This window comes from Coregonus lavaretus (assembly GCF_964263955.1).
Source record: "Coregonus lavaretus genome assembly, chromosome: 8".
Classification (NCBI taxonomy): Eukaryota; Metazoa; Chordata; class Actinopteri; order Salmoniformes; family Salmonidae; genus Coregonus; species Coregonus lavaretus.
Window position 1 is genome coordinate 50,057,733 of NC_139995.1, and position 23,364 is coordinate 50,081,096.

At 42.8% G+C, this 23,364-nt stretch overlaps 1 protein-coding gene across 2 annotated transcripts; it reads right to left on the reverse strand.

Annotated features, from left to right (window-relative positions):
• Positions 1-656: 656 nt before the first annotated feature.
• On the reverse strand, positions 657-21,155 carry LOC311134143 (amphiphysin-like). 2 transcript variants are annotated; one of them, XM_084167740.1, is made up of 13 exons: positions 20,996-21,155; positions 20,462-20,633; positions 19,338-19,418; positions 17,529-17,583; positions 16,419-16,513; positions 6,032-6,127; positions 5,744-5,851; positions 5,564-5,649; positions 5,329-5,404; positions 5,047-5,129; positions 3,868-4,576; positions 1,709-1,801; positions 657-1,215 (listed from the first exon to the last, which is right to left on the reverse strand). In XM_084167740.1, the coding sequence occupies exons 2-13, from the start codon at positions 20,552-20,554 to the stop codon at positions 1,150-1,152; spliced, it is 1,641 nt and encodes a 546-aa protein (XP_084023866.1). In that variant the 5' UTR covers positions 20,555-20,633; positions 20,996-21,155; the 3' UTR covers positions 657-1,149. The 2 variants fall into 2 exon arrangements, with proteins under 2 accessions (XP_084023866.1, XP_084023867.1); XM_084167741.1 differs by having other exon boundaries at positions 20,790-21,131.
• Between the last annotated feature and the right edge of the window lie 2,209 nt (positions 21,156-23,364).

Below are 23,364 nucleotides of genomic sequence, written 5' to 3' on the forward strand. Positions count from 1 at the left end.
CTTAATGCACCAGTTTAGAAAAAGTCAAATAAATAGTAACTATATACATTTAGGAGTAACTATTCTGTCTGATTCTTTGGAGTTAACCCAACTGAATTGACGGTAAAAACTGATAAGAGGTTATCCCACCAAGTTTGAAGGTCGGGCATGAAGATGACACTAATATTCACAATCAAACTAAAAAACACGGGAAAGCGCCTCAAGTGAAAATGGGTTGTCTCTGTAGTTTGCATTAGACCACTAGTGCCACCTTGTGTTAACATGTGATACACAGGGGCTTGACTACTCAGTGGCATATGGAATATTATAAACTTGGTGGTTCGAGCCCTGAATGCTGATTGGATTACAGCCGTGGTATATCAGACAGTATACCACGGGTATGACAAAACATGTATTTTTACTGCTCTAATTACATTTATAATAGCAATAAGGCACCTCGGGGGTTTGTGATATATGGCCAATATACCACAGCTAAGGGCTGTGGCCATGCACTCCGCGTTGTGACGTGCTTAAGAACAGCCCTTAGCCGTGGTATATTGGCCATATACCACACCTCAGGCGTTATTGCTTAAGTAACCAAGCAACCTATTTTAGACCAAACGGTAAGCATGCCAACATGTTGCTTTTCGTTCTGCCATTTCAACAACACCTCCATTCCTCTCACATAACTTTATTCAACTAGGAATCTTTCAATGGCATTGATATATAAAAAAGGTTTCTATAAGTTTCACAGTTTCAAGACTTACACAATGATAACACAAACAAGGCCAAAATACTGTAGATCAAAAACATGTGTAAACAAACTAACATTCTTTAAAAATATATATATATATTTCGGTAAGTATGACACTCATCGGTATCTTCCAACAAGTTGAGACATGGAAGCGTGTGATTAATAGGCACATGGGCTTGTGTTCCTGTTTTTTCCCTTACGTAGTCCTCCACACCCCATCTCTGTCCATTGCCATTTTGTGTGCTGCTGTGCTAATCGGAACTCTGACATTTCCGATGCTAACTGGTTGAACGCGGCACGTGTATAACGACAACCAGTTAGCAAGTCGGAAATGTCAGAGTTCCTAATAGCACATGAACACTCAATGAGTCACCACAGCTCGAGGGGAAGACAGGTAATGAGATGACGCAATTGGCTCATTCTGATAGATCTCCCTGCTGGATACAGGTCTTCTCCCTCACCACCTTGGCCATGCCTTCCTGCTGTTGGGGGGGGGGGGGGGGGGGGGTTAACAAAAAACACACCATGTTACTCACATTATAGGAGAGATAAGGCCCAATGTTCATAAAGCGTCTCAAAGTAGGAGTGCTGGATCAGGTCCCCCTTTTCATTCATTATGATCTAAAAGACTGATCCTAGATCAGCACTCCTACTGTGAGACGCTTTGTCAATAAAGGATCAGTTCTGCCATCTTGGTAAAAAGGGAACCATGAACGTGTCAACAAAATCAAAGCAATACCGTATATTGGCTCAAATTGCTAAATAACGTGCTGAAAATCCTAATAACTCTAAAGTGACATGCATGTGGGCAAACTGTTTTCAAATTCGGTGTCACAGTCTGATGCACCGTTGGAATTCAGTGCTCAGTTTAAGACTATGACCTTTAGTATTACTTACTTAGTGGTCCTATTTGGAAGTTAAACTACTCCAAGGAGACATAGGCTGACATGAATACAAATATATACACACACACACCTTCTCCTCTGTGTCGGCGAGGATGAGAATCACGTCTTCCACGTCATACTGCAGCGTGCCGTCTTCTGAAATGTGACCCTCCAGCGCCACGCCCTGATATCAATCACACCACCACATAAACAACTCTGTTTGAAAAATACTCAGCAGAAATGTTTAATCAAAATAGTAATTTCAAATTAAAGTGCTGTTTATTTCTCTCGTGTAAGGCTCAAGCATTAATTGTTTGCATTGTAAATCATGTACTGATGTCAATGGAATCTCAAGTTAGGACTGGGCCATTACAGTATGTGCTGGCAATAGATACCTAATGCATTGAGCTGGCCATTAATTAATTAAATATAAATATATATACACACACACACAGTGGGGAGAACAAGTATTTGATACACTGCCCATTTTGCAGGTTTTCCTACTTACAAAGCATGTAGAGGTCTGTAATTTTTATCATAGGTACACTTCAACTGTGAGAGACGGAATCGAAAACAAAAATCCAGAAAAACACATTGTATGATTTTTAAGTAATTAATTTGCATTTTATTGCATGACATAAGTATTTGATCACCTACCAACCAGTAAGAATTCTGGCTCTCACAGACCTGTTAGTTTTTCTTTAAGAAGCCCTCCTGTTCTCCACTCATTACCTCTTAACTGCACCTGTTTGAACTCGTTGCCTGTATAAAAGACACCTGTCCACACACTCAATCAAACAGACTCCAACCTCTCCACAATGGCCAAGACCAAAGAGCTGTCTAAGGACATCAGCGATAAAATTGTAGACCTGCACAAGGCTGGGATGGGCTACAGGACAATAGGCAAGCAGCTTGGTGAGAAGGCAACAACTGTTGGCGCAATTATTAGAAAATGGAAGAAGTTCAAGATGACGGTCAATCATCCTCGGTCTGGGGCTCCATGCAAGATCTCACCTCGTGGGGCATCAATGATCACGAGGAAGGTGAGGGGTCAGCCCAGAACTACACGGCAGGACCTGGTCAATGACCTGAAGAGAACTGGGACCACAGTCTCAAAGAAAACCATTGGTAACACACTACACCGTCATGGATTAAAATCCTGCTGTGCACGCAAGGTCCCCCTGCTCAAGCCAGCGCATGTCCAGGCCCGTCTGAAGTTTGCCAATGACCATCTGGATGATCCAGAGGAGGAATGGGAGAAGGTCATGTGGTCTGATGAGACAAAAATAGAGCTTTTTGGTCTAAACTCCACTCGCCGTGTTTGGAGGAAGAAGAAGGATGAGTACAACCCCAAGAACACCATCCCAACCGTGAAGCATGGAGGTGGAAACATTCTTTGGGGATGCTTTTCTGCAAAGGGGACAGGACGACTGCACTGTATTGAGGGGAGGATGGATGGGGCCATGTATCGCGAGATCTTGGCCAACAACCTCCTTCCCTCAGTAAGAGCATTGAAGATGGGTCGTGGCTGGGTCTTCCAGCATGACAACGACCCGAAACACACAGGCAGGGCAACTAAGGAGTGGCTCCGTAAGAAGCATCTCAAGGTCCTGGAGTGGCCCAGACAGTCTCCAGACCTGAACCCAATAGAAAATCTTTGGAGGGAGCTGAAAGTCCATATTGCCCAGCGACAGCCCCGAAACCTGAAGGATCTGGAGAAGGTCTGTATGGAGGAGTGGGCCAAAATCCCTGCTGCAGTGTGTGCAAACCTGGTCAAGACCTACAGGAAACGTATGATCTCTGTAATTGCAAACAAAGGTTTCTGTACCAAATATTAAGTTCTGCTTTTCTGATGTTTCAAATACTTATGTCATGCAATAAAATGCAAATTAATTACTTAAAAATCATACAATGTGATTTTCTGGATTTTAGTTTTAGATTCCGTCTCTCACAGTTGAAGTGTACCTATGATAAAAATTACAGACCTCTACATGCTTTGTAAGTAGGAAAACCTGCAAAATCGGCAGTGTATCAAATACTTGTTTTCCCCACTGTATGTATATATTTACACACCACTTCAGGCATGTGAAACACTGAGGTCTTATCACTTTAATTAATAACATGGCCTTCATAATTAATTGATTAACATCTACATTTCAAACACTGTTAGGACAATGGACACTATATACACACACACACCACACTATAATATATTATAAAGAGAATACCACAACTAGCAAATAGAATCACCTTGAAAATGAAACCAGGTGGATTCTGGGAGTCCGAGTCATTTCCATTGCTCTTTGTGTCACCTGCCTGCAGGGCCTGGGAAGCTCCTTCTCCCTTCTCTTCCACCACCTCCACTTGGCTGGCCTCTGCAGGGGGGAAGGAGTGCCTCTCAGAGGGGGGGAATGAGAGGTGTGGAGCCCTGGCTTTGCCATGCTCTGGAGGATCAGCCTGGTCAGTGTCATGTGGGACATCGCTCTCTGTGGACTCAGCCACAGCCTTCTGACTGGTCATGACCTCACCTCCAGAGGTCACCTCTGACCTTTGAACCTGCTCTTCTACGGCAGAGGAGTCCTCCAATTGGCTAGGGCCCTGCCCTTCCGAAGCACCGCCCTCTTGGAGGTCACTCAGACCCTCTGATGCGACTTCACTCCCGACCCCGTTGTCGCTGTCGCACACCGACCGTCTGTTGGGCGTAGCGGTGCCGTTGGAGCTCATCTCGTCCGAGAAGTCATACGTTTCAGAGGTGACGACGCAAGGGTCCGCCGTGCCAGTGCCCTCATCTGCCTCTCCCGAGTTGGCAGAGGGCTCCTCAGGGATGCTCTGGGTACAGGTCTCTTTGCCGTTCTCCGGGGCTGCGGATGCGTGGAGAGCTGTGTGTTCCGAGGGGAAGGCTGTGTTACAGGGGATAGGCGCTGAGATGACCAGGGATTTTCTCTTCTTGGACTTGGTGCTAAGAGAGGACATAGAGGGTGAGCTGATCTGTCTGGTTAGCAGGTTGGACATTCTCAGATCCCAAATTCCACACTTGATGAGAAGAAAATAACTATTCAAATTAGAGTATATGAATTTTTTCTCCATTGGAAATTAAATGAATAAAATAAATGATCAAAAACTTTTCACATGACTATATTACCACCAGCTATCACATAATAAGGACTATGAGAGGTTAAACAGAGTGAGAGGTTAAACAGACTATGAGAGGTTAAACTATGAGTGGTCCTCTGTAGCTCAGCTGGTAGAGCACGGCGCTTGTAACGCCAAGGTAGTGGGTTCGATCCCCGGGACCACCCATACACAAAAAAAAATGTATGCACGCATGACTGTAAGTCGCTTTGGATAAAAGCGTCTGCTAAATGGCATATTATTATTATTATTATTAAACAAAAGTGGTGCATTCTTATGGTCATCTAAAACACCGACCTGTTAAGTCCCTTGATGATAAAAGCTTTTCCTGAATGCTGAGTCTCCAGCTTCTTCATCACGTTGTAAAGCTCATGGTTCAGCTGCAATGAATAGTGGTTATTCTATTAGTCAATATTAGTTGACTTGCAGTACATTTCTTTATCTGGAAAGTGAGATACGATACTACATAGCATACAGTAAATTATTTATATCTGTGATAAAGATGTTACATTTATTGTGATGTTTTATTCCTTTTGGGAGAATAACATCCATATCAGAATGTAGGAAAAACAGGCTTACCACACTCATTTCCTTATAGAAGACATCCCTCAGGTTGGAAATGTTTTGAAAGACGGTCACGTAGCATCCAATCCGGCTTTAGACAAGAGGGAAAATGTTCTGTTATACTAGAGCCACTTTAAAATGAATGTTTCTTATTGGACAAGTCCAGTAGTCCCTCCCTGTTTCAGTAAATATTTCCCCGTTTGGTGCCTAATGAACACGACCCCGATGTGCTGTGGTCCATTGACATCACCTTTGATAGAGAACAGGAAGCTCCTCCCTCATCTCTTTGTTGATTTCCTCAAACACACTCTGGGCTTTGTTGAACTCTTCCTCCGCCTGATCAGAGAGAAATGGAGTCCAAATGCTTTCAGTGCCTTTATCCAAATACATACAAATTAAAAAAAGAATTTACATTTCATTTTCAACACACCTTGGTGATTTTGGCATCATCTTTCTTCTTGGCATTCTGCAACGCCTCCAAGTGGTGGCGTGAGGAATCGTAGTCTACTAGCTTCCGACCGCGTTTGGCCACTCGTTCCTAAGAGGAAGGGAGAGAAGCGATATTTCTGAACACAATTCCCATGAGCCACATGGCACTAGTCTCTCATGATTGTTTGTAGGACTAATCAGCAATGTAAACACATAGGGAGAGAAGAGTTTTGACGTGAACTAGTTCTATTGCACCACAAACAATTGATAAGAGTATATCAGAAGCTACCTTGACTTCATGAAACTGTCCAGTGTAATTCTCCATGGTGTGGACTATCTGGTCTGTTAGTTTCTCTTCATAATCATTCCACAGCAAGTCCTCACTCTGTAGTAAAAAAATAATAAATAAATAAATAAACCTTCAGCCTGCTTTCTACTATACAACAGAAATACATTGCCAAAATCAAATCTAATTGTATTGGTCAAATACACATATTTAGCACATATTGCCAGTGTAGCAAAATGCTTGTGTTTCTAGCTCCAACAGTGCAGTAATATCTAACAATATATACAAATCTAAAAAGTAAAAACAAATATTAGGACGAGCAATGTCAGAGTCCGGAGTGTGTGTTATATATATATATATACATACATACAGTGGGGAAAAAAAGTATTTAGTCAGCCACCAATTGTGCAAGTTTTCCCACTTAAAAAGATGAGAGAGGCCTGTAATTTTCATCATAGGTACACGTCAACTATGACAGACAAAATGAGAAAAAAAAATCCAGAAAATCACATTGTAGAATTTTTTATGAATTTATTTGCAAATTATGGTGGAAAATAAGTATTTGGTCAATAACAAAAGTTTCTCAATACTTTGTTATATACCCCTTGTTGGCAATGACAAAGGTCAAACGTTTTCTGTAACTCTTCACAAGGTTTTCACACACTGTTGCTGGTATTTTGGCCCATTCTTTCATGCAGATCTCCTCTAGAGCAGTGATGTTTTGGGGCTGTCGCTGGGCAACACGGACTTTCAACTCCCTCCAAAGATTTTCTATGGGGTTGAGATCTGGAGACTGGCTAGGCCACTCCAGGACCTTGAAATGCTTCTTACGAAGCCACTCCTTCGTTGCCCAGGCGGTGTATTTGGGATCATTGTCATGCTGAAAGACCCAGCCACGTTTCATCATCAATGCCCTTGCTGATGGAAGGAGGTTTTCACTCAAAATCTCACAAAACATGGCCCCATTCATTCTTTCCTTTACACGGATCAGTCGTCCTGGTCCCTTTGCAGAAAAACAGCCCCAAAGCATGATGTTTCCACCCCCATGCTCCACAGTAGGTATGGTGTTCTTTGGATGGAACTCAGCATTCTTTGTCCTCCAAACACGACGAGTTGAGTTTTTACCAAAAAGTTATATTTTGGTTTCATCTGACCATATGACATTCTCCCAATCCTCTTCTGGATCATCCAAATGCACTCTAGCAAACTTCAGACGGGCCTGGACATGTACTGGCTTAAGCAGGGGGACACGTCTGCTACTGCAGGATTTGAGTCCCTGGCGGCGTAGTGTGTTACTGATGGTAGGCTTTGTTACTTTGGTCCCAGCTCTCTGCCGGTCATTCACTAGGTCCCCCCGTGTGGTTCTGGGATTTTTGCTCACCGTTCTTGTGATCATTTTGACCCCACGGGGTGAGGTCTTGCGTGGAGCCCCAGATCGAGGGAGATTATCAGTGGTCTTGTATGTCTTCCATTTCCTAATAATTGCTCCCACAGTTGATTTCTTCAAACCAAGCTGCTTACCTATTGCAGATTCAGTCTTCCCAGCCTGGTGCAGGTCTACAATTCTGTTTCTGGTGTCCTTTGACAGCTCTTTGGTCTTGGCCATAGTGGAGTTTGGAATGTGACTGTTTGAGGTTGTGGACAGGTGTCTTTTATACTGATAACAAGTTCAAACAGGTGCCATTAATACAGGTAACGAGTGGAGGACAGAGGAGCCTCTTAAATAAGAAGTTACAGGTCTGTGAGAGCCAGAAATCTTGCTTGTTTGTAGGTGACCAAATACTTATTTTCCACCATAATTTGCAAATAAATTCATTAAAAATCATACAATGTGATTTTCTGGATTTTTTTTTCTCAATTTGTCTGTCATAGTTGACGTGTACCTATGATGAAAATTACAGGCCTCCCTCATCTTTTTAAGTGGGAGAACTTGCACAATTGGTGGCTGACTAAATACTTTTTTTCCCCCACTGTATATATACACACACACACACACACACACACAGTGGGGAGAACAAGTATTTGATACACTGCCCATTTTGCAGGTTTTCCTACTTACAAAGCATGTAGAGGTCTGTAATTTTTATCATAAGTACACTTCAACTGTGAGAGACGGAATCGAAAACAAAAATCCAGAAAATCACATTGTATGATTTTTAAGTAATTCATTTGCATTTTATTGCATGACATAAGTATGATCACCTACCAACCAGTAAGAATTCCGGCTCTCACAGACCTGTTAGTTTTTCTTTAAGAAGCCCTCCTGTTCTCCACTCATTACCTGTATTAACTGCACCTGTTTGAACTCGTTACCTGTATAAAAGACACCTGTCCACACAATCAATCAAACAGACTCCAACCTCTCCACAATGGCCAAGACCAGAGAGCTGTGTAAGGACATCAGGGATAAAATTGTAGACCAGCACAAGGCTGGGATGGGCTACAGGACAATAGGCAAGCAGCTTGGTGAGAAGGCAACAACTGTTGGCGCAATTATTAGAAAATGGAAGAAGTTCAAGATGACGGTCAATCACCCTCAGTCTGGGGCTCCATGCAAGATCTCACCTTGTGGGGCATCAATGATCATGAGGAAGGTGAGGGATCAGCCCAGAACTACACGGCAGGACCTGGTCAATGACCTGAAGAGAGCTGGGACCACAGTCTCAAAGAAAACCATTTGTAACACGCTACGCCATCATGGATTAAAATCCTGCAGCGCACGCAAGGTCCCCCTGCTCAAGCCAGCGCATGTCCAGGCCCGTCTGAAGTTTGCCAATGACCATCTGGATGATCCAAAGGAGGAATGGGAGAAGGTCATGTGGTCTGATGAGACAAAAATAGAGCTTTTTGGTCTAAACTCCACTCGCCGTGTTTGGAGGAAGAAGAAGGATGAGTACAACCCCAAGAACACCATCCCAACCGTGAAGCATGGAGGTGGAAACATCATTCTTTGGGGATGCTTTTCTGCAAAGGGGACAGGACGACTGCACCGTATTGAGGGGAGGATGGATGGGGCCATGTTTCGCGAGATCTTGGCCAACAACCTCCTTCCCTCAGTAAGAGCATTGAAGATGGGTCGTGGCTGGGTCTTCCAGCATGACAACGACCCGAAACACACAGCCAGGGCAACTAAGGAGTGGCTCTGTAAGAAGCATCTCAAGGTCCTGGAGTGTCCTAGCCAGTCTCCAGACCTGAACCCAATAGAAAATCTTTGGAGGGAGCTGAAAGTCCGTATTGCCCAGCGACAGCCCCGAAACCTGAAGGATCTGGAGAAGGTCTGTATGGAGGAGTGGGCCAAAATCCCTGCTGCAGTGTGTGCAAACCTGGTCAAGACCTACAGGAAACGTATGATCTCTAATTGCAAACAAAGGTTTCTGTACCAAATATTAAGTTCTGCTTTTCTGATGTATCAAATACTTATGTCATGCAATAAAATGCAAATTAATTACTTAAAAATCATACAATGTGATTTTCTGGATTTTTGTTTTAGATTCCGTCTCTCACAGTTGAAGTGTACCTATGATCAAAATTAAAGACCTCTACATGCTTTGTAAGTAGGAAAACCTGCAAAATCGGCAGTGTATGAAATACTTGTTCTCCCCACACACACACACACACACACACACATATATATATATATATAGTGAGGGAAAAAAGTATTTGATCCCCTGCTGGAAAAAAGTATTTGATCCCCTGCTGGAAAAAAGTATTTGATCCCCTGCTGAATTTGTACGTTTGCCCACTGACAAAGAAATTATCCGTCTATAATTGTAATGGTAGGTTTATTTGAACAGTGAGAGACAGAATAACAACAACAAAAATCCAGAAAAACGTATGTCAAAAATGTTATAAATTGATTTTAATTTTAATGAGGGAAATAAGTATTTGACCCCTCTGCAAAACATGACTTAGTACTTGGTGGCAAAACCCTTGTTGGCAATCACAGAGGTCAGACGTGTCTTGTAGTTTGCCACCAGGTTTGCACACATCTCAGGAGGGATTCTGTCCCAATCCTCTTTGCAGATCTTCTCCAAGTCATTAAGGTTTTGAGGCTGATGTTTGGCAACTCGAACCTTCAGCTCCCTCCAGAGATTTTCTATGGGATTAAGGTCTGGAGACTGGCTAGGCCACTCCAGGACCTTAATGTGCTTTTTCTTGAGCCACTCCTTTGTTGCCTTGGCCGTGTGTTTTGGGTCATTGTCATGCTGGAATACCCATCCACAACCCATTTTCAATGCCCTGGCTGAGGGAAGGAGGTTCTCACCCAAGATTTGACGGTACATGGCGCTGTCCATCGTCCCATTGATGCGGTGAAGTTGTCCTGTCCCCTTAGCAGAAAAACACCCCCAAAGCATAATGTTTCCACCTCCATGTTTGACGGTGGGGATGGTGTTCTTGGGGTGATAGGCAGCATTCCTCCTCCAAACACGGCGAGTTGAGTTGATGCCAAAGAGCTCCGTTTTGGTCTCATCTGACCACAACACTTTCACCCAGTTCTCCTCTGAATCATTCAGATGTTCATTGGCAAACTTCAGACGGGCATGTATATGTGCTTTCTTGAGCAGGGGGACCTTGCGGGCGCTGCAGGATTTCAGTCCTTCACGGCATAGTGTGTTACCAATTGTTTTCTTGGTAACTATGGTCCCAGCTGCCTTGAGATCATTGACAAGATCCTCCAGTGTAGTTCTGGGCTGATTTCTCACCTTTCTCATGATCATTGCAACTCCACGAGGTGAGATCTTGCATGGAGCCCCAGGTCGAGGGAGATTGAGAGTTCTTTTTTTGTTTCTTCCATTTGTGAATAATCGCACCAACTGTTGTCACCTTCTCACCAAGCTGCTTGGCGATGGTCTTGTAGCCCATTCCATCCTTGTGTAGGTCTACAATCTTGTCCCCGACATCCTTGGAGAGCTCTTTGGTCTTGGCCATGGTGGAGAGTTTGGAATCTGATTGATTGATTGCTTCTGTGGACAGGTGAACCAGAAATCTTTCTGATTGAGATGGGGTCAAATACTTATTTCCCTCATTAAAATGCAAATCAATTTATAACATTTTTGACAAGCGTTTTTCTGGATTTTGTTGTTGTTATTCTGTCTCTCACTGTTCAAATAAACCTACCATTAAAATTATAGACTGATCATTTCTTTGTCAGTGGGCAAAATTACAAAATGAGCAGGGGATCAAATACTTTTTTCCCCCCTCACTATATGCATGTACAGTGGGGAAAAAAAGTATTTAGTCAGCCACCAATTGTGCAAGTTCTCCCACTTAAAAAGATGAGAGAGGCCTGTAATTTTCATCATAGGTACACATCAACTATGACAGACAAATTGAGGAAAAAAAATCCAGAAAATCACTTTGTAGGATTTTTTATGAATTTATTTGCAAATTATGGTGGAAAATAAGTATTTGGTCACCTACAAACAAGCAAGATTTCTGGCTCTCACAGACCTGTAACTTCTTCTTTAAGAGGCTCCTCTGTCCTCCACTCGTTACCTGTATTAATGGCACTTGTTTGAACTTGTTATCAGTATAAAAGACACCTGTCCACAACCTCAAACAGTCACACTCCAAACTCCACTATGGCCAAGACCAAAGAGCTGTCAAAGGACACCAGAAACAAAATTGTAGACCTGCACCAGGCTGGGAAGACTGAATCTGCAATAGGTAAGCAGCTTGGTTTGAAGAAATCAACTGTGGGAGCAATTATTAGGAAATGGAAGACATACAAGACCACTGATAATCTCCCTCGATCTGGGGCTCCACGCAAGATCTCACCCCGTGGGGTCAAATTGATCACAAGAACGGTGAGCAAAAATCCCAGAACCACACGGGGGGACCTAGTGAATGACCTGCAGAGAGCTGGGAACAAAGTAACAAAGCCTACCATCAGTAACACACTACGCCGCCAGGGACTCAAATCCTGCAGTGCAAGACGTGTCCCCCTGCTTAAGCCAGTACATATCCAGGCCCGTCTGAAGTTTGCTAGAGTGCATTTGGATGATCCAGAAGAGGATTGGGAGAATGTCATATGGTCAGATGAAACCAAAATATAACTTTTTGGTAAAAACTCAACTCGTCGTGTTTGGAGGACAAAGAATGCTGAGAGAACACCATACCTACTGTGAAGCATGGGGGTGGAAACATCATGCTTTGGGGCTGTTTTTCTGCAAAGGGACCAGGACGACTGATCCGTGTAAAGGAAAGAATGAATGGGGCCATGTATCGTGAGATTTTGAGTGAAAACCTCCTTCCATCAGCAAGGGCATTGAAGATGAAACGTGGCTGGGTCTTTCAGCATGACAATGATCCCAAACACACCGCCCGGGCAACGAAGGAGTGGCTTCGTAAGAAGCATTTCAAGGTCCTGGAGTGGCCTAGCCAGTCTCCAGATCTCAACCCCATAGAAAATCTTTGGAAGGAGTTGAAAGTCCGTGTTGCCCAGCGACAGCCCCAAAACATCACTGCTCTAGAGGAGATCTGCGTGGAGGAATGGGCCAAAATACCAGCAACAGTGTGTGAAAACCTTGTGAAGACTTACAGAAAACGTTTGACCTGTGTCATTGCCAACAAAGGGTATATAACAAAGTATTGACAAAACTTTTGTTATTGACCAAATACTTATTTTCCACCATAATTTGCAAATAAATTCATTAAAAATCCTATAATGTGATTTTCTGGATTTTTTTTTCTCATTTTGTCTTTCATAGTTGACGTGTACCTATGATGAAAATTACAGGCCTCTCTCATCTTTTTAAGTGGGAGAACTTGCACAATTGGTGGCTGACTAAATACTTTTTTGCCCCACTGTATATATATATATACAGTGGGGAGAACAAGTATTTGATACACTGCCGATTTTGCAGGTTTTCCTACTTACAAAGCATGTAGAGGTCTGTAATTTTTATCATAGGTACACTTCAACTGTGAGAGACAGAATCTAAAACAAAAAGCCAGAAAATCACATTGTATGATTTTTAAGTAATTAATTTGCATTTTATTGCATGACATAAGTATTTGATACATCAGAAAAGCAGAACTTAATATTTGGTACAGAAACCTTTGTTTGCAATTACAGAGATCATACGTTTCCTGTAGGTCTTGACCAGGTTTGCACACACTGCAGCAGGGATTTTGGCCCACTCCTCCATACAGGCCTTCTCCAGATCCTTCAGGTTTCGGGGCTGTCGCTGGGCAATACGGACTTTCAGCTCCCTCCAAAGATTTTCTATTGGGTTCAGGTCTGGAGACTGGCTAGGCCACTCCAGGACCTTGAGATGCTTCTTACGGAGCCACTCCTTAGTTGCCCTGGCTGTGTGTTTTGGGTCATTGTCATGCTGGAAGACCCAGCCACGACCCATCTTCAATGCTCTTACTGAGGGAAGGAGGTTGTTGGCCAAGATCTCGCGATACATGGCCCCATCCATCCTCCCCTCAATACGGTGCAGTCGTCCTGTCCCCTTTGCAGAAAAGCATCCCCAAAGAATGATGTTTCCACCTCCATGCTTCACGGTTGGGATGGTGTTCTTGGGGTTGTACTCATCCTTCTTCTTCCTCCAAACACGGCGAGTGGAGTTTAGACCAAAAAGCTCTATTTATGTCTCATCAGACCACATGACCTTCTCCCATTCCTCCTCTGGATCATCCAGATGGTCATTGGCAAACTTCAGACGGGCCTGGACATGCGCTGGCTTGAGCAGGGGGACCTTGCGTGCGCTGCAGGATTTTAATCCATGACGGCGTAGTGTGTTACTAATGCTTTTCTTTGAGACTGTGGTCCCAGCTCTCTTCAGGTCATTGACCAGGTCCTGCCGTGTAGTTCTGGGCTGATCCCTCACCTTCTTCATGATCATTGATGCCCCACGAGGTGAGATCTTGCATGGAGCCCCAGACCGAGGGTGATTGACCGTCATCTTGAACTTCTTCCATTTTCTAATAATTGCGCCAACAGTTGTTGCCTTCTCACCAAGCTGCTTGCCTATTGTCCTGTAGCCCATCCCAGCCTTGTGCAGGTCTACAATTTTATCCCTGATGTCCTTACACAGCTCTCTGGTCTTGGCCATTGTGGAGAGGTTGGAGTCTGTTTGATTGAGTGTGTGGACAGGTGTATTTTATACAGGTAACGAGTTCAAACAGGTGCAATTAATACAGGTAATGAGTGGAGAACAGGAGGGCTTCTTAAAGAAAAACGAACAGGTCTGTGAGAGCCGGAATTCTTACTGGTTGGTAGGTGATCAAATACTTATGTCATGCAATAAAATGCAAATTAATTACTTAAAAATCATACAATGTGATTTTCTGGATTTTTGTTTTAGATTCCGTCTCTCACAGTTGAAGTGTACCTATGATAAAAAATTACAGACCTCTACAGGCTTTGTAAGTAGGAAAACCTGCAAAATCGGCAGTGTATCAAATAGTTGTTCTCCCCACTGTGTGTGTGTGTGTGTATATATATATATATATATATATATATATATATATATATATATATAACACACACGTGTGTGATGTATATACATTATGGACAGTATGTGGATAGAATAAATAGTATATCTGAAGAATATGTACATCAATAGTTGAATAGGATGGCCTTGACTAGAATACAGTATATACACATCTGAAATAGGTAAAGCAGTATATAAACATTATTAAAGTGACCAGTGTTCCATGACTATATACACAGGGCAGCAGCCTCTAAGGTGCATGGTAGAGTAACTGGGTGGTAGCCGGCTAGTGACAGTGACTAAAGTTCAGGGCTGGGTACCGGCTGGTGGTGACTATTTAACAGTCTGATGGCCTTGAAATTGAAAAACTGCTTCTGTCTCTCTGTTCCAGCTCTGATTCACCTGTACTGACCTCGCCTTCTGGATGGTAGCGGGGTGAACAGGCCATCGCTCGGGTGGCTGAGGTCCTTGATGATTTTCTTGGCCTTCCTGTGACACCAGGTGCTGTAGATGTCCTGCAGGACAGGCAGTGTGCCCCCGGAGATGCATTGGGCAGACCGCTCCACCCTCTGGAGAGCCCTGCGGTTGCGTTCGGTGCAGTTGCCATACCAGGCGGTGGTGATACAGCCCGACAGAATGCTCTCAATTGTGCATCTGTAGAAATTAGTGTGGTTTTCGGGGCCAAGACTAATTTCTTCAGCCTCCTGAGGTTGAAGAGGCACTGTTGCGCCTTCTTCACCACACTGTCTGTGTGGGTGGACCATTTCACAGTGATGTGTACGACGAGGAACTTGAAGCTTTCCACCTTCTCCACTGCGGCCCCGTCGATGTGGATGGGTGCATGCTCCCTCTGCTGTCTCCCACGATCATCGCCTTCATTTAGTTGCCGTTGAGGTTATTTTCATGGCACCACTCCGCCAAGTCCCTCACCTCCTCCCTGTAGGCGGACCCAGGGCACGGAGCTTAATGATGAGCTTGGAGGGTACTATGGTGTTGAAGGCTGAGCTGTAGTCAATGAACAGCATTCTTACATAGGTATTCCTCTTGTCCAGATGGGATAGGGCAATGTGCAGTGTGATGGCGATTGCATAATCTGTGGATCTATTGGGGCGGCTTGCAAATTGCAGTGGGTTTAGGGTGTTGTGTAAGGTGGAGGTAATATGATCCTTAGCCTCTCAAAGCACTTCATGATGACAGAAGTGAGTGCTACGGGGTGATAGTCATGCTCTGTGGACGCGGCTAGGGATGCCTTCTGGACTGGTAGCCTTGCGAGGGTTAACACACTTAAAATGTCTTACTCATGTCAGCCACAGAGAACGAGAGCTCACGGTAGCCTGCATCGGCAGCACTGTGTTTCCCTCAAAGTGGGTGAAGGTGTTTAGCTTGTCGGGGAGCAAGACATCGGTGTCCACGACGTGGCTGGTTTTCCCTTTATAATCCGTGATTGTCTGGAGTCCCTGCCACATACGCCTTGTGTCTGAACCGTTGAATTGCGACTCCACTTTGTCTCTGTACTGATGTTTTGCCTGTTTGATTGCCTTACGGAGGGAATAACTACACTGTCTGTATTCAACCATATTCCCAGTTACCTTGCCATGGTTAAATGCGGTGGTTCATACTTTAATTTTTGCACGAATGCTGCCATCTATCCACGGTTTTTGGATTGGATAGGTTTTAATCGTCACAGTGGGAACAACATCCCCTATACACTTCCTGATGAACCCAGTAACTGTGTATACTTCAGTGTATACTAACAATTATTATAAATATACACCGAAAGAACTGCCTCTGCCTCACCTGAAACATGAACTGAAACTCTGGTCAACACACCGGTATTATTGTATACTCCGCTCTTATTTACTGGTTCTCAGACCAACGTTTTGGTCAATAGATCTTCGTCAGGGGTTCTTACTCTAGTCTACAACTAAAAATCCACTGTGGCCCACCTCCATGATGACAGACAGGTCCTCTCCTCCCTGCCAGTCGGGTTCGTAGACATCTCTTAACGTCTGGGACAGTCGCTTGGAGGTCTCATGCATCACTGTGGAGAAGGACAGAAGGAACATGTGAACTAGAGCAAAACTAAAGCGTTTAGATGACACTATAAAGCTAATAGGTATTGTTTTGGACAGCCAAGTGACAAAGTAGACATTTGTGTAGATGGGTAGCTTGCCTAGCAGATACCGTGTTACCTAGACCAGGGGTCAGCGTCTGGGGATGTGGGTTGAAAGTTTGAAACTAGAGTTGTATTCATTAGACACCAAACGGAAGAAAACTGACTGAAACAGAACCACCTGAACTTTAACAATAAGAAATGCTTGTTTTCAGTCGTAAAAAATGTTTTGCTATGGTGTTCACTAATGAATACCACCAAGCTTTTTGGCCTTTACACAGCTCGCATGACAGAAACCAGCATGGACAGCACATTTAGATAAAGTCGTTTTGGTTTTGTGGCACACTGCAGATTCGGCTACACCTACACTTAAAAGGTCAAAACAACACAGGCTTCACTTGAAGTGGTATGCAAACGGTAGCACAAAAAATACTAACATTGATTTATTGTTCCTGCTCAAATGAATACATGTTCATTTGCAGAGTGTGCCATTTTTAATGGCCGGTAGTTCTTTGTTTTTATAAATTGACAGGATGCTACCAGAGAGGATTTGAAAGTAAGGTCAGTTTACAAAAAGAGACCGGACAGTGTGTTAACTTGAACACTACTGTACAAGATATAGCCCTACTACCATATTAAACAAAGTCAAAAGAAGACCAAAGTAAAGTAATTTCAGATCTTGTGGCCATGAAAAGACATATATAAAAGTACAAAAAATAAGTTGATATTTGGTTTTGACCGGAATATGAATATGGCAGCTTGAACTGCCTAAATGTGCAGGGCAACACTACAAATAAGTATTGAGTCTATAACCTGTTTTTCTTCAATTAAGCAACCGGTAATGTAATTGATTTGATTAGACTAATTAGATCTAGGGCCGTAGGTGCTCTCATGCCCGAGAGCAACCTCTGCTATGGCGTGAGCTAAAGTAGACAGATCCTACCTTTCACTGCACTGAAGTACGCTTTGACTTCTTTGAATAGCCTGCCGCCATCATTCTGTTGGTTGAAAAGACAGAAGATTCTATGAGGGGGTTATTTTTCCTTACAGTGAGAGCATCCATCAAAGACCCTTTCCAGTTGGACTTCACCTTTACAGAAGATAAATCTCCAAAAACATTGTAAGAGACCAGGAACTTCACAATTCAAGTTGTAGTCACCTTTTTGAAACGTTTCACAAACAATAACAGTAAAAGGTGTACAAGTATTAAAAGTGACACGAGTCATCTCTATTTCACTATGTCCCTTTTCAAACAAGGATGACCTTTTCTCACAAGTCAAATGGTTCTATTGTTGTTCTTCAAGGAGCAAGAGAAACCAATGACTAAAAACATTTCAGTATAAGGAGGATATTGTTTTACACAAGACAGTCTGGTGAAAATATCACGGGTACGTCCTACTCGGTTTCGTAATACGAGTGTGATAGAGTGAAAACTGCCTGTAAGGGTGGAGCTCCTTCCTGTGACATGTAATGCATGTTCATGTTATCGGCATGCACAAAATTGGTCAGAGTTGAGAAAAGTCTGAGGTTAATGGACAGGTCGTCATGGAATTTATTCAAATTATTTCAGATAAAATTTTCAGACTAATGACTTTCTCAAATTATACATGTTGATTTGGTGAAATGCACCACAATACAGAGATTTAAGATGGCACACAGCTCTGAGGGCAGTTAAACGGTTAACCTAACATCAGAGATAGCTCCCTCGAAAGACATAAACTGAATCTGAGAACATTTGTATGGTTGACCTCAACACAAGCACGGTAAAACCAAAACAGTCAATAAGCAGACAAAACAGTGCTTTTTTTTTTAAGTGCTTTTTCAAACGAGTGACTGACCAGTAGCTAGTCAGTTGGCCATTTGACAGCATATCAGCCAGTCAAATTATATGGAAAAACTAAGAATGTAAACAAAGTGCAAGAAAGACCACCATTTCAAATGCCTGGAGTTTAGATCCTTCAAGTTAGCAATGCAAAAAGGTTTCAGTCGCGTGAATATGGTCCTTATGTGCCTTAGTGGATGAAGAGACTTGAGCAACCAACAGTTAGCAACAATCAGTACGACTCATGACCGACTATATATGTTGCATAGTGGGCTTATCCATACAAAACGGCATGCATCAGTCAGTATGTTTACATGCAAACTAATAATTCGACATTACACCTGATTATTGCAGTAGGACGAGTATGGCAATAGCCATGTAAAAACGTTGCTCTAATTATCTCAAATCGGCGTAAGATCAAAATCGAAGTCAGCATACACCGATTAAAACACCTGGTTTTCTGAGCAATCTTTCAAATTATTAAGAAATGTAAACAGCTTAAATCGGCGTTCCAGCTGGGTATTAGATCTGCCAGCACCAGTAACACAAGCCTCCCTCTTATGTGCAAGTTCAGAAAAACTAAAAGTATGCACCTTAGAATTAGTTTTCACATACAAACAATGTCTGAACTCAGAATCAAATAGGCTTTGCAAAAATAACATGGTAGAACGTTTATTTTGATTGCCGATTTTCTGCATTTATTTAAGTCCCATCAGGTAGCCTGATTTTAGATGTGTCCATGTAATCAAGATTATTAGGGAAAGCGTTCTTATTGCAAAGAATGTAAACGTTTTAAACAAACTATTCTATTAAATCGGACTATCCACAATAACCGTATTATTGTGTGCATGTAACCGTACTCAGTGTTGCAGGTCACCATGGGAGACAGAAACAGCATTACATTGTAGTAGGGCTTTTATTCATTGGTACCTGTTGTTTGAGAAGGTTCTGGGAGTACTGTTCAAACTGTTCATCTTTTGTCTCCATGTTCTTACCCAGTTTCTGCATGACCTATGACAAGACGAAAACAAATATAGCTGGTGACCTCTCCACAGGTTTCAGACAACATTAAAAAGGACTTGAGTCTCTATAATAGGTACTGTTGTTGAGGTTGACCTGTGTGAGGTACTGACAATCACACTTACATTATACTAGGCCCTACGTTGTATTCCATAACAATTCTAATCAACTAGTTAAAAACGAACTGTAATAGGATAAGGGCCAAACTATTTCCCATACAGAGGCCAACATAATTTCTAGCATTCCCCTTTCCCAAAAATGACCTCTGTGATTGACCCCAAATGATAGGATGGAACTTGGGCACAACTGAACCGATTTCATTTTACATACACTACAATATCTGACACAGACACATAGTGAAGCAGCAGAGCAGCACCCAGGCCAAGCAGTGAACAAAAAAGCCACAGAGTAAGAGCAGTGAGGGAAAGGAAGTGTACAGCAGAGGCAGGAAGTGGCATTTTCACAAACATCAACAAAAAGTCATGAACAGACTAATACAGACAAAGCCCATGGACATTCTTCCATAAAGGCTAGAGTTAATTTGGCTGATTTCTATTGGAATAGACAACTAACTTGATATAGGCTAGCTAAAAAAAAAAAGGTCAATTGAATATTGTTTGAACTGGGTTTATTTTTGTCTCTTGAGGAATTAAGCTGGGTAATTGAGATTTCAACATCAAGGCCTACATTCAGCATGATGATTGTTCAAAAAGATTAAACACTCAAACTTGTCTAAAGCCCTTACACAAGTCATCAATTGCTTGGCTCTGTCCGTGTCGATGGTAAATAACACGCCAACAGTCAGCGTCGAGAGAGAGACTGTCTGAAGAAATGGTATTACTGTAACGGACAACGTAGGCCTACTGTCACCATAATATTTTAATATCAATATGCATAAACAGGCCAATAACTTTTATGAGCATCACCAGTTCAAGTAGCCCAAATAATAAGGAAAGTAGTGTAGAATAGCCTAAAGAATTGTGGCAATCTTGATTTCATGGTAACAGAGATGCCACGGTTCACTAGTTGCTTACCTTCTCCTGAGCTCGATTCAATGACTTTTGGACCAGTTTGGCAAAAACTCCAGCACCAGCCCCAATGTTTGGCCCCATCTTGTTCTCTGCCATCGTGTCTTCTTCCTCTCACTCTGGTCTACGTATGCTTCTGTTAAATCGCTGCTCTGGTGCTTCTATCTTTGTTGAGTTGCTTAGGGGGCGGAGAAGAAGAGTCAGTACCGATCTCAGACAGGTTGTCTTGCAATGAAACGGGTAATAACGTGCTGGTTTCAAAATCAGTCGACAGACAATATGAAACATGTTCGATCCTCTTGTTCAAACTTGTAAAATAGTAAGTGAATATTACCTTGCGGCAGGAGGGCGGTGTTTGAAAATGAGTTTCTTGTCTTTAGAGATGTTTACCCAATATTCAAGAAATTGATTCAACAGGATAAAGCCTACAATTGACTCACCTCAGTGATTCACACCATGCCTATCCCGTAATCGTCATGTAACCGCAATGCTTTAGCGCAACCAAACACAGGTAGATCGCAGGATGAATATACTACTCACCTGAAAAATACGAAACGTTAATTTGTTGTTCTTATTCCTGTTATATATCTAGAGGTGGGTTCAGTTCGCTTGAATGTTTGCTACGTTGCGGAACGATTGGTTCTGAACGACACGTTTCCCCAAAACGTTCTTGAACAGACTTTGAGGTGTGGTTTGAAGCAATGAGTGACGTATTTAAAGAGAAGTGGCCATGCTGACATCATTCCCCAACACAACCACTCCCCGTTTTTCAACTGGTCGTTCAGTACAACACCGTTTCCATTTAATTGAATGTTCCAGAACTTAAAAACGACTGAATGCGGCCCTGGTGACGTCATGGTAAATTACTTAAAGGTCCAATGCAGCCGTTTTGTCAGTGCAGTTAAAAACGTGATTTCCCCAATAGTGTGTGATTGCGGCCAGCCATTCGGGCATTCATGCATGTGGGCATTCCTGCATCTGCAGGACACCCGCCTCCCGCCTGCTGTGTACCGCAGTCCTCCTAGTTAGCTAGCACACAGTGTCCTTCACTAACGCCTGCCGAACTCCTGCCCTCACAGTCATTAACAGAAATGCTGGAAAGCGGTGGCGGGGGGCGAAGGACACTGTCAAATATATTTATAAATAACCCTAACTGCTCCTTGTTCTATCTATGCTACGGTTGTCACCCACGCCTCTTCTTCCAGTGTTATGGTGCATTACCGCAACCTACTGTACTGGAGCACCTCCCGCCAGTGTATCTAGCTTAAAAATGGACCAATAGAATTATAAAGAGGGGTTCCTGCAGATGTAGGAATGTCTACATGCAGGAACGCCCCGAATTGCGGGCCGCAATTGCACCCTTCTCGAGTTTCACTGAGTGTACAAAACATTAGGAACACCTTTGAATTGCACCCCTTTTTGCCCTCAGAACAGCCTCAATTTGTGGGTGAATGGACTCTACAAGGTGTCGAAAACGTTCCACAGGGATGCTGGCCCATGTTGACTCCAATGCTTCCGACCGTTGTCAACTTGGGTGGATGTCCTTTGGGTGGTGGACCTTTCTTGATATACTTGGGAAACTGTTGAGTGTGAAAAACCCAGCAGCATTGCAGCTCTTGACACAAACTGGTGCGCCTGGCACCTACTACCATACCCCGCACTTAAGTATTCTGTCTTGCCTGTTCACCCTCTGAATGGCACACATACACAATCCATGTCGTAATTGTCTCAATGCTTAAAAATCCTTCTTTAACCTGTCTCCTCCCCTTCATCTACACTGATTGAAGTGGATTTAACAAGTGACATCATTAAGGGATCATAGCTTTCACATGGATTCACCTGGTCAGTCTATGTCATGGAAAGAGCAGGTGTGCCTAATGTTTTGTAAACTCAGTGTATATTTCCACACTATGAGGTTGGAATAATACTGTGAAAATTATGATAATGCCCTTTTAGTGTAAGAGCTGAAATTTCAGCCTGTTTTGGTGGGATGGAGTTTTGGCCTACCTGGTGACATCACCAGGTGTTAAATTAGTTAAGAGATCAATAAGAAAGAGAGTTCCAAACCTCTCTGCCAATAACAGCTAGTTTTCAGTTTTACCCTCCCCATTCAGACCACTCCCAGGCAGTCGTGGCAAAATTCTTGCTTGAGAAATTGCTCTTTGCTAAGAATCTATTTTGGTTTCTTTTTTTACAATTTTTATTGAAAACAATCACAGTAAGGTACATCATTGTTACCCAGAAATGATTTGATATTGAGATTTTTTTTTACCAGCTGCACTGGACCTTTAAATTAACTCTGATAATCAAATCAAAAAAAGTTATTTTTTCTCATTTTACACACAGAATGTTTCACATAGTAGAATTAATCATCATGGGTTGAGGATGGCATGTGTTACAGGCCCCCTATGATTCCAGATACAGATCTGTAAGGCACTGATGAGAGAGGAGGTGCCTGATGAAACCTGGGGTTTATCTGATATTAAAATCAGTTACACTAAAGGTAAGAAGACATTCTCATGTGGCAAAATGCATTAACAATGGAGATTCTGCTTCAGTGGATATACTAGTGTATATACTATTTAAGTCCTGCATTTGGTTAAATCTGTTTCTTGAAAACAAAACTTTATAATATGGGTTAATAAACTGAAAATGAAATGAAAGTGTTAAGTTAACTCGCATAGTGTATTAGTTGCTAGACATGTTTGCCAACTTCCTGACTACAATAACATTTCTTATGAGTGTAATAACCACTAATGCACTTCAACATTAGAGGCACTAATAGGTGGATATCCAGGGAAAGTGAGGATGAGGGGCAGACTGAGAAACAACCAAGGCTCAGTCCAAGACCACACAGAAGAATCAGGGACAGAGTTTACCTTCTGCACCAGTCATTAGACCACCACTGT

Bases quoted from the DNA above. Each gene is read 5' to 3' on its own strand.
- LOC311134143 (XM_084167740.1), bottom strand. From the start codon at position 20,554: ATGGCAGAGAACAAGATGGGGCCAAACATTGGGGCTGGTGCTGGAGTT. The intron at 5,852-6,031 runs GTAGCTTCTGAT...CCTTCCTCTTAG, and splicing joins GACAGTTTCATGAAGTCAAG to GAACGAGTGGCCAAACGCGG. The intron at 5,130-5,328 runs GTAAGCCTGTTT...TATTCATTGCAG, and splicing joins TCTATAAGGAAATGAGTGTG to CTGAACCATGAGCTTTACAA.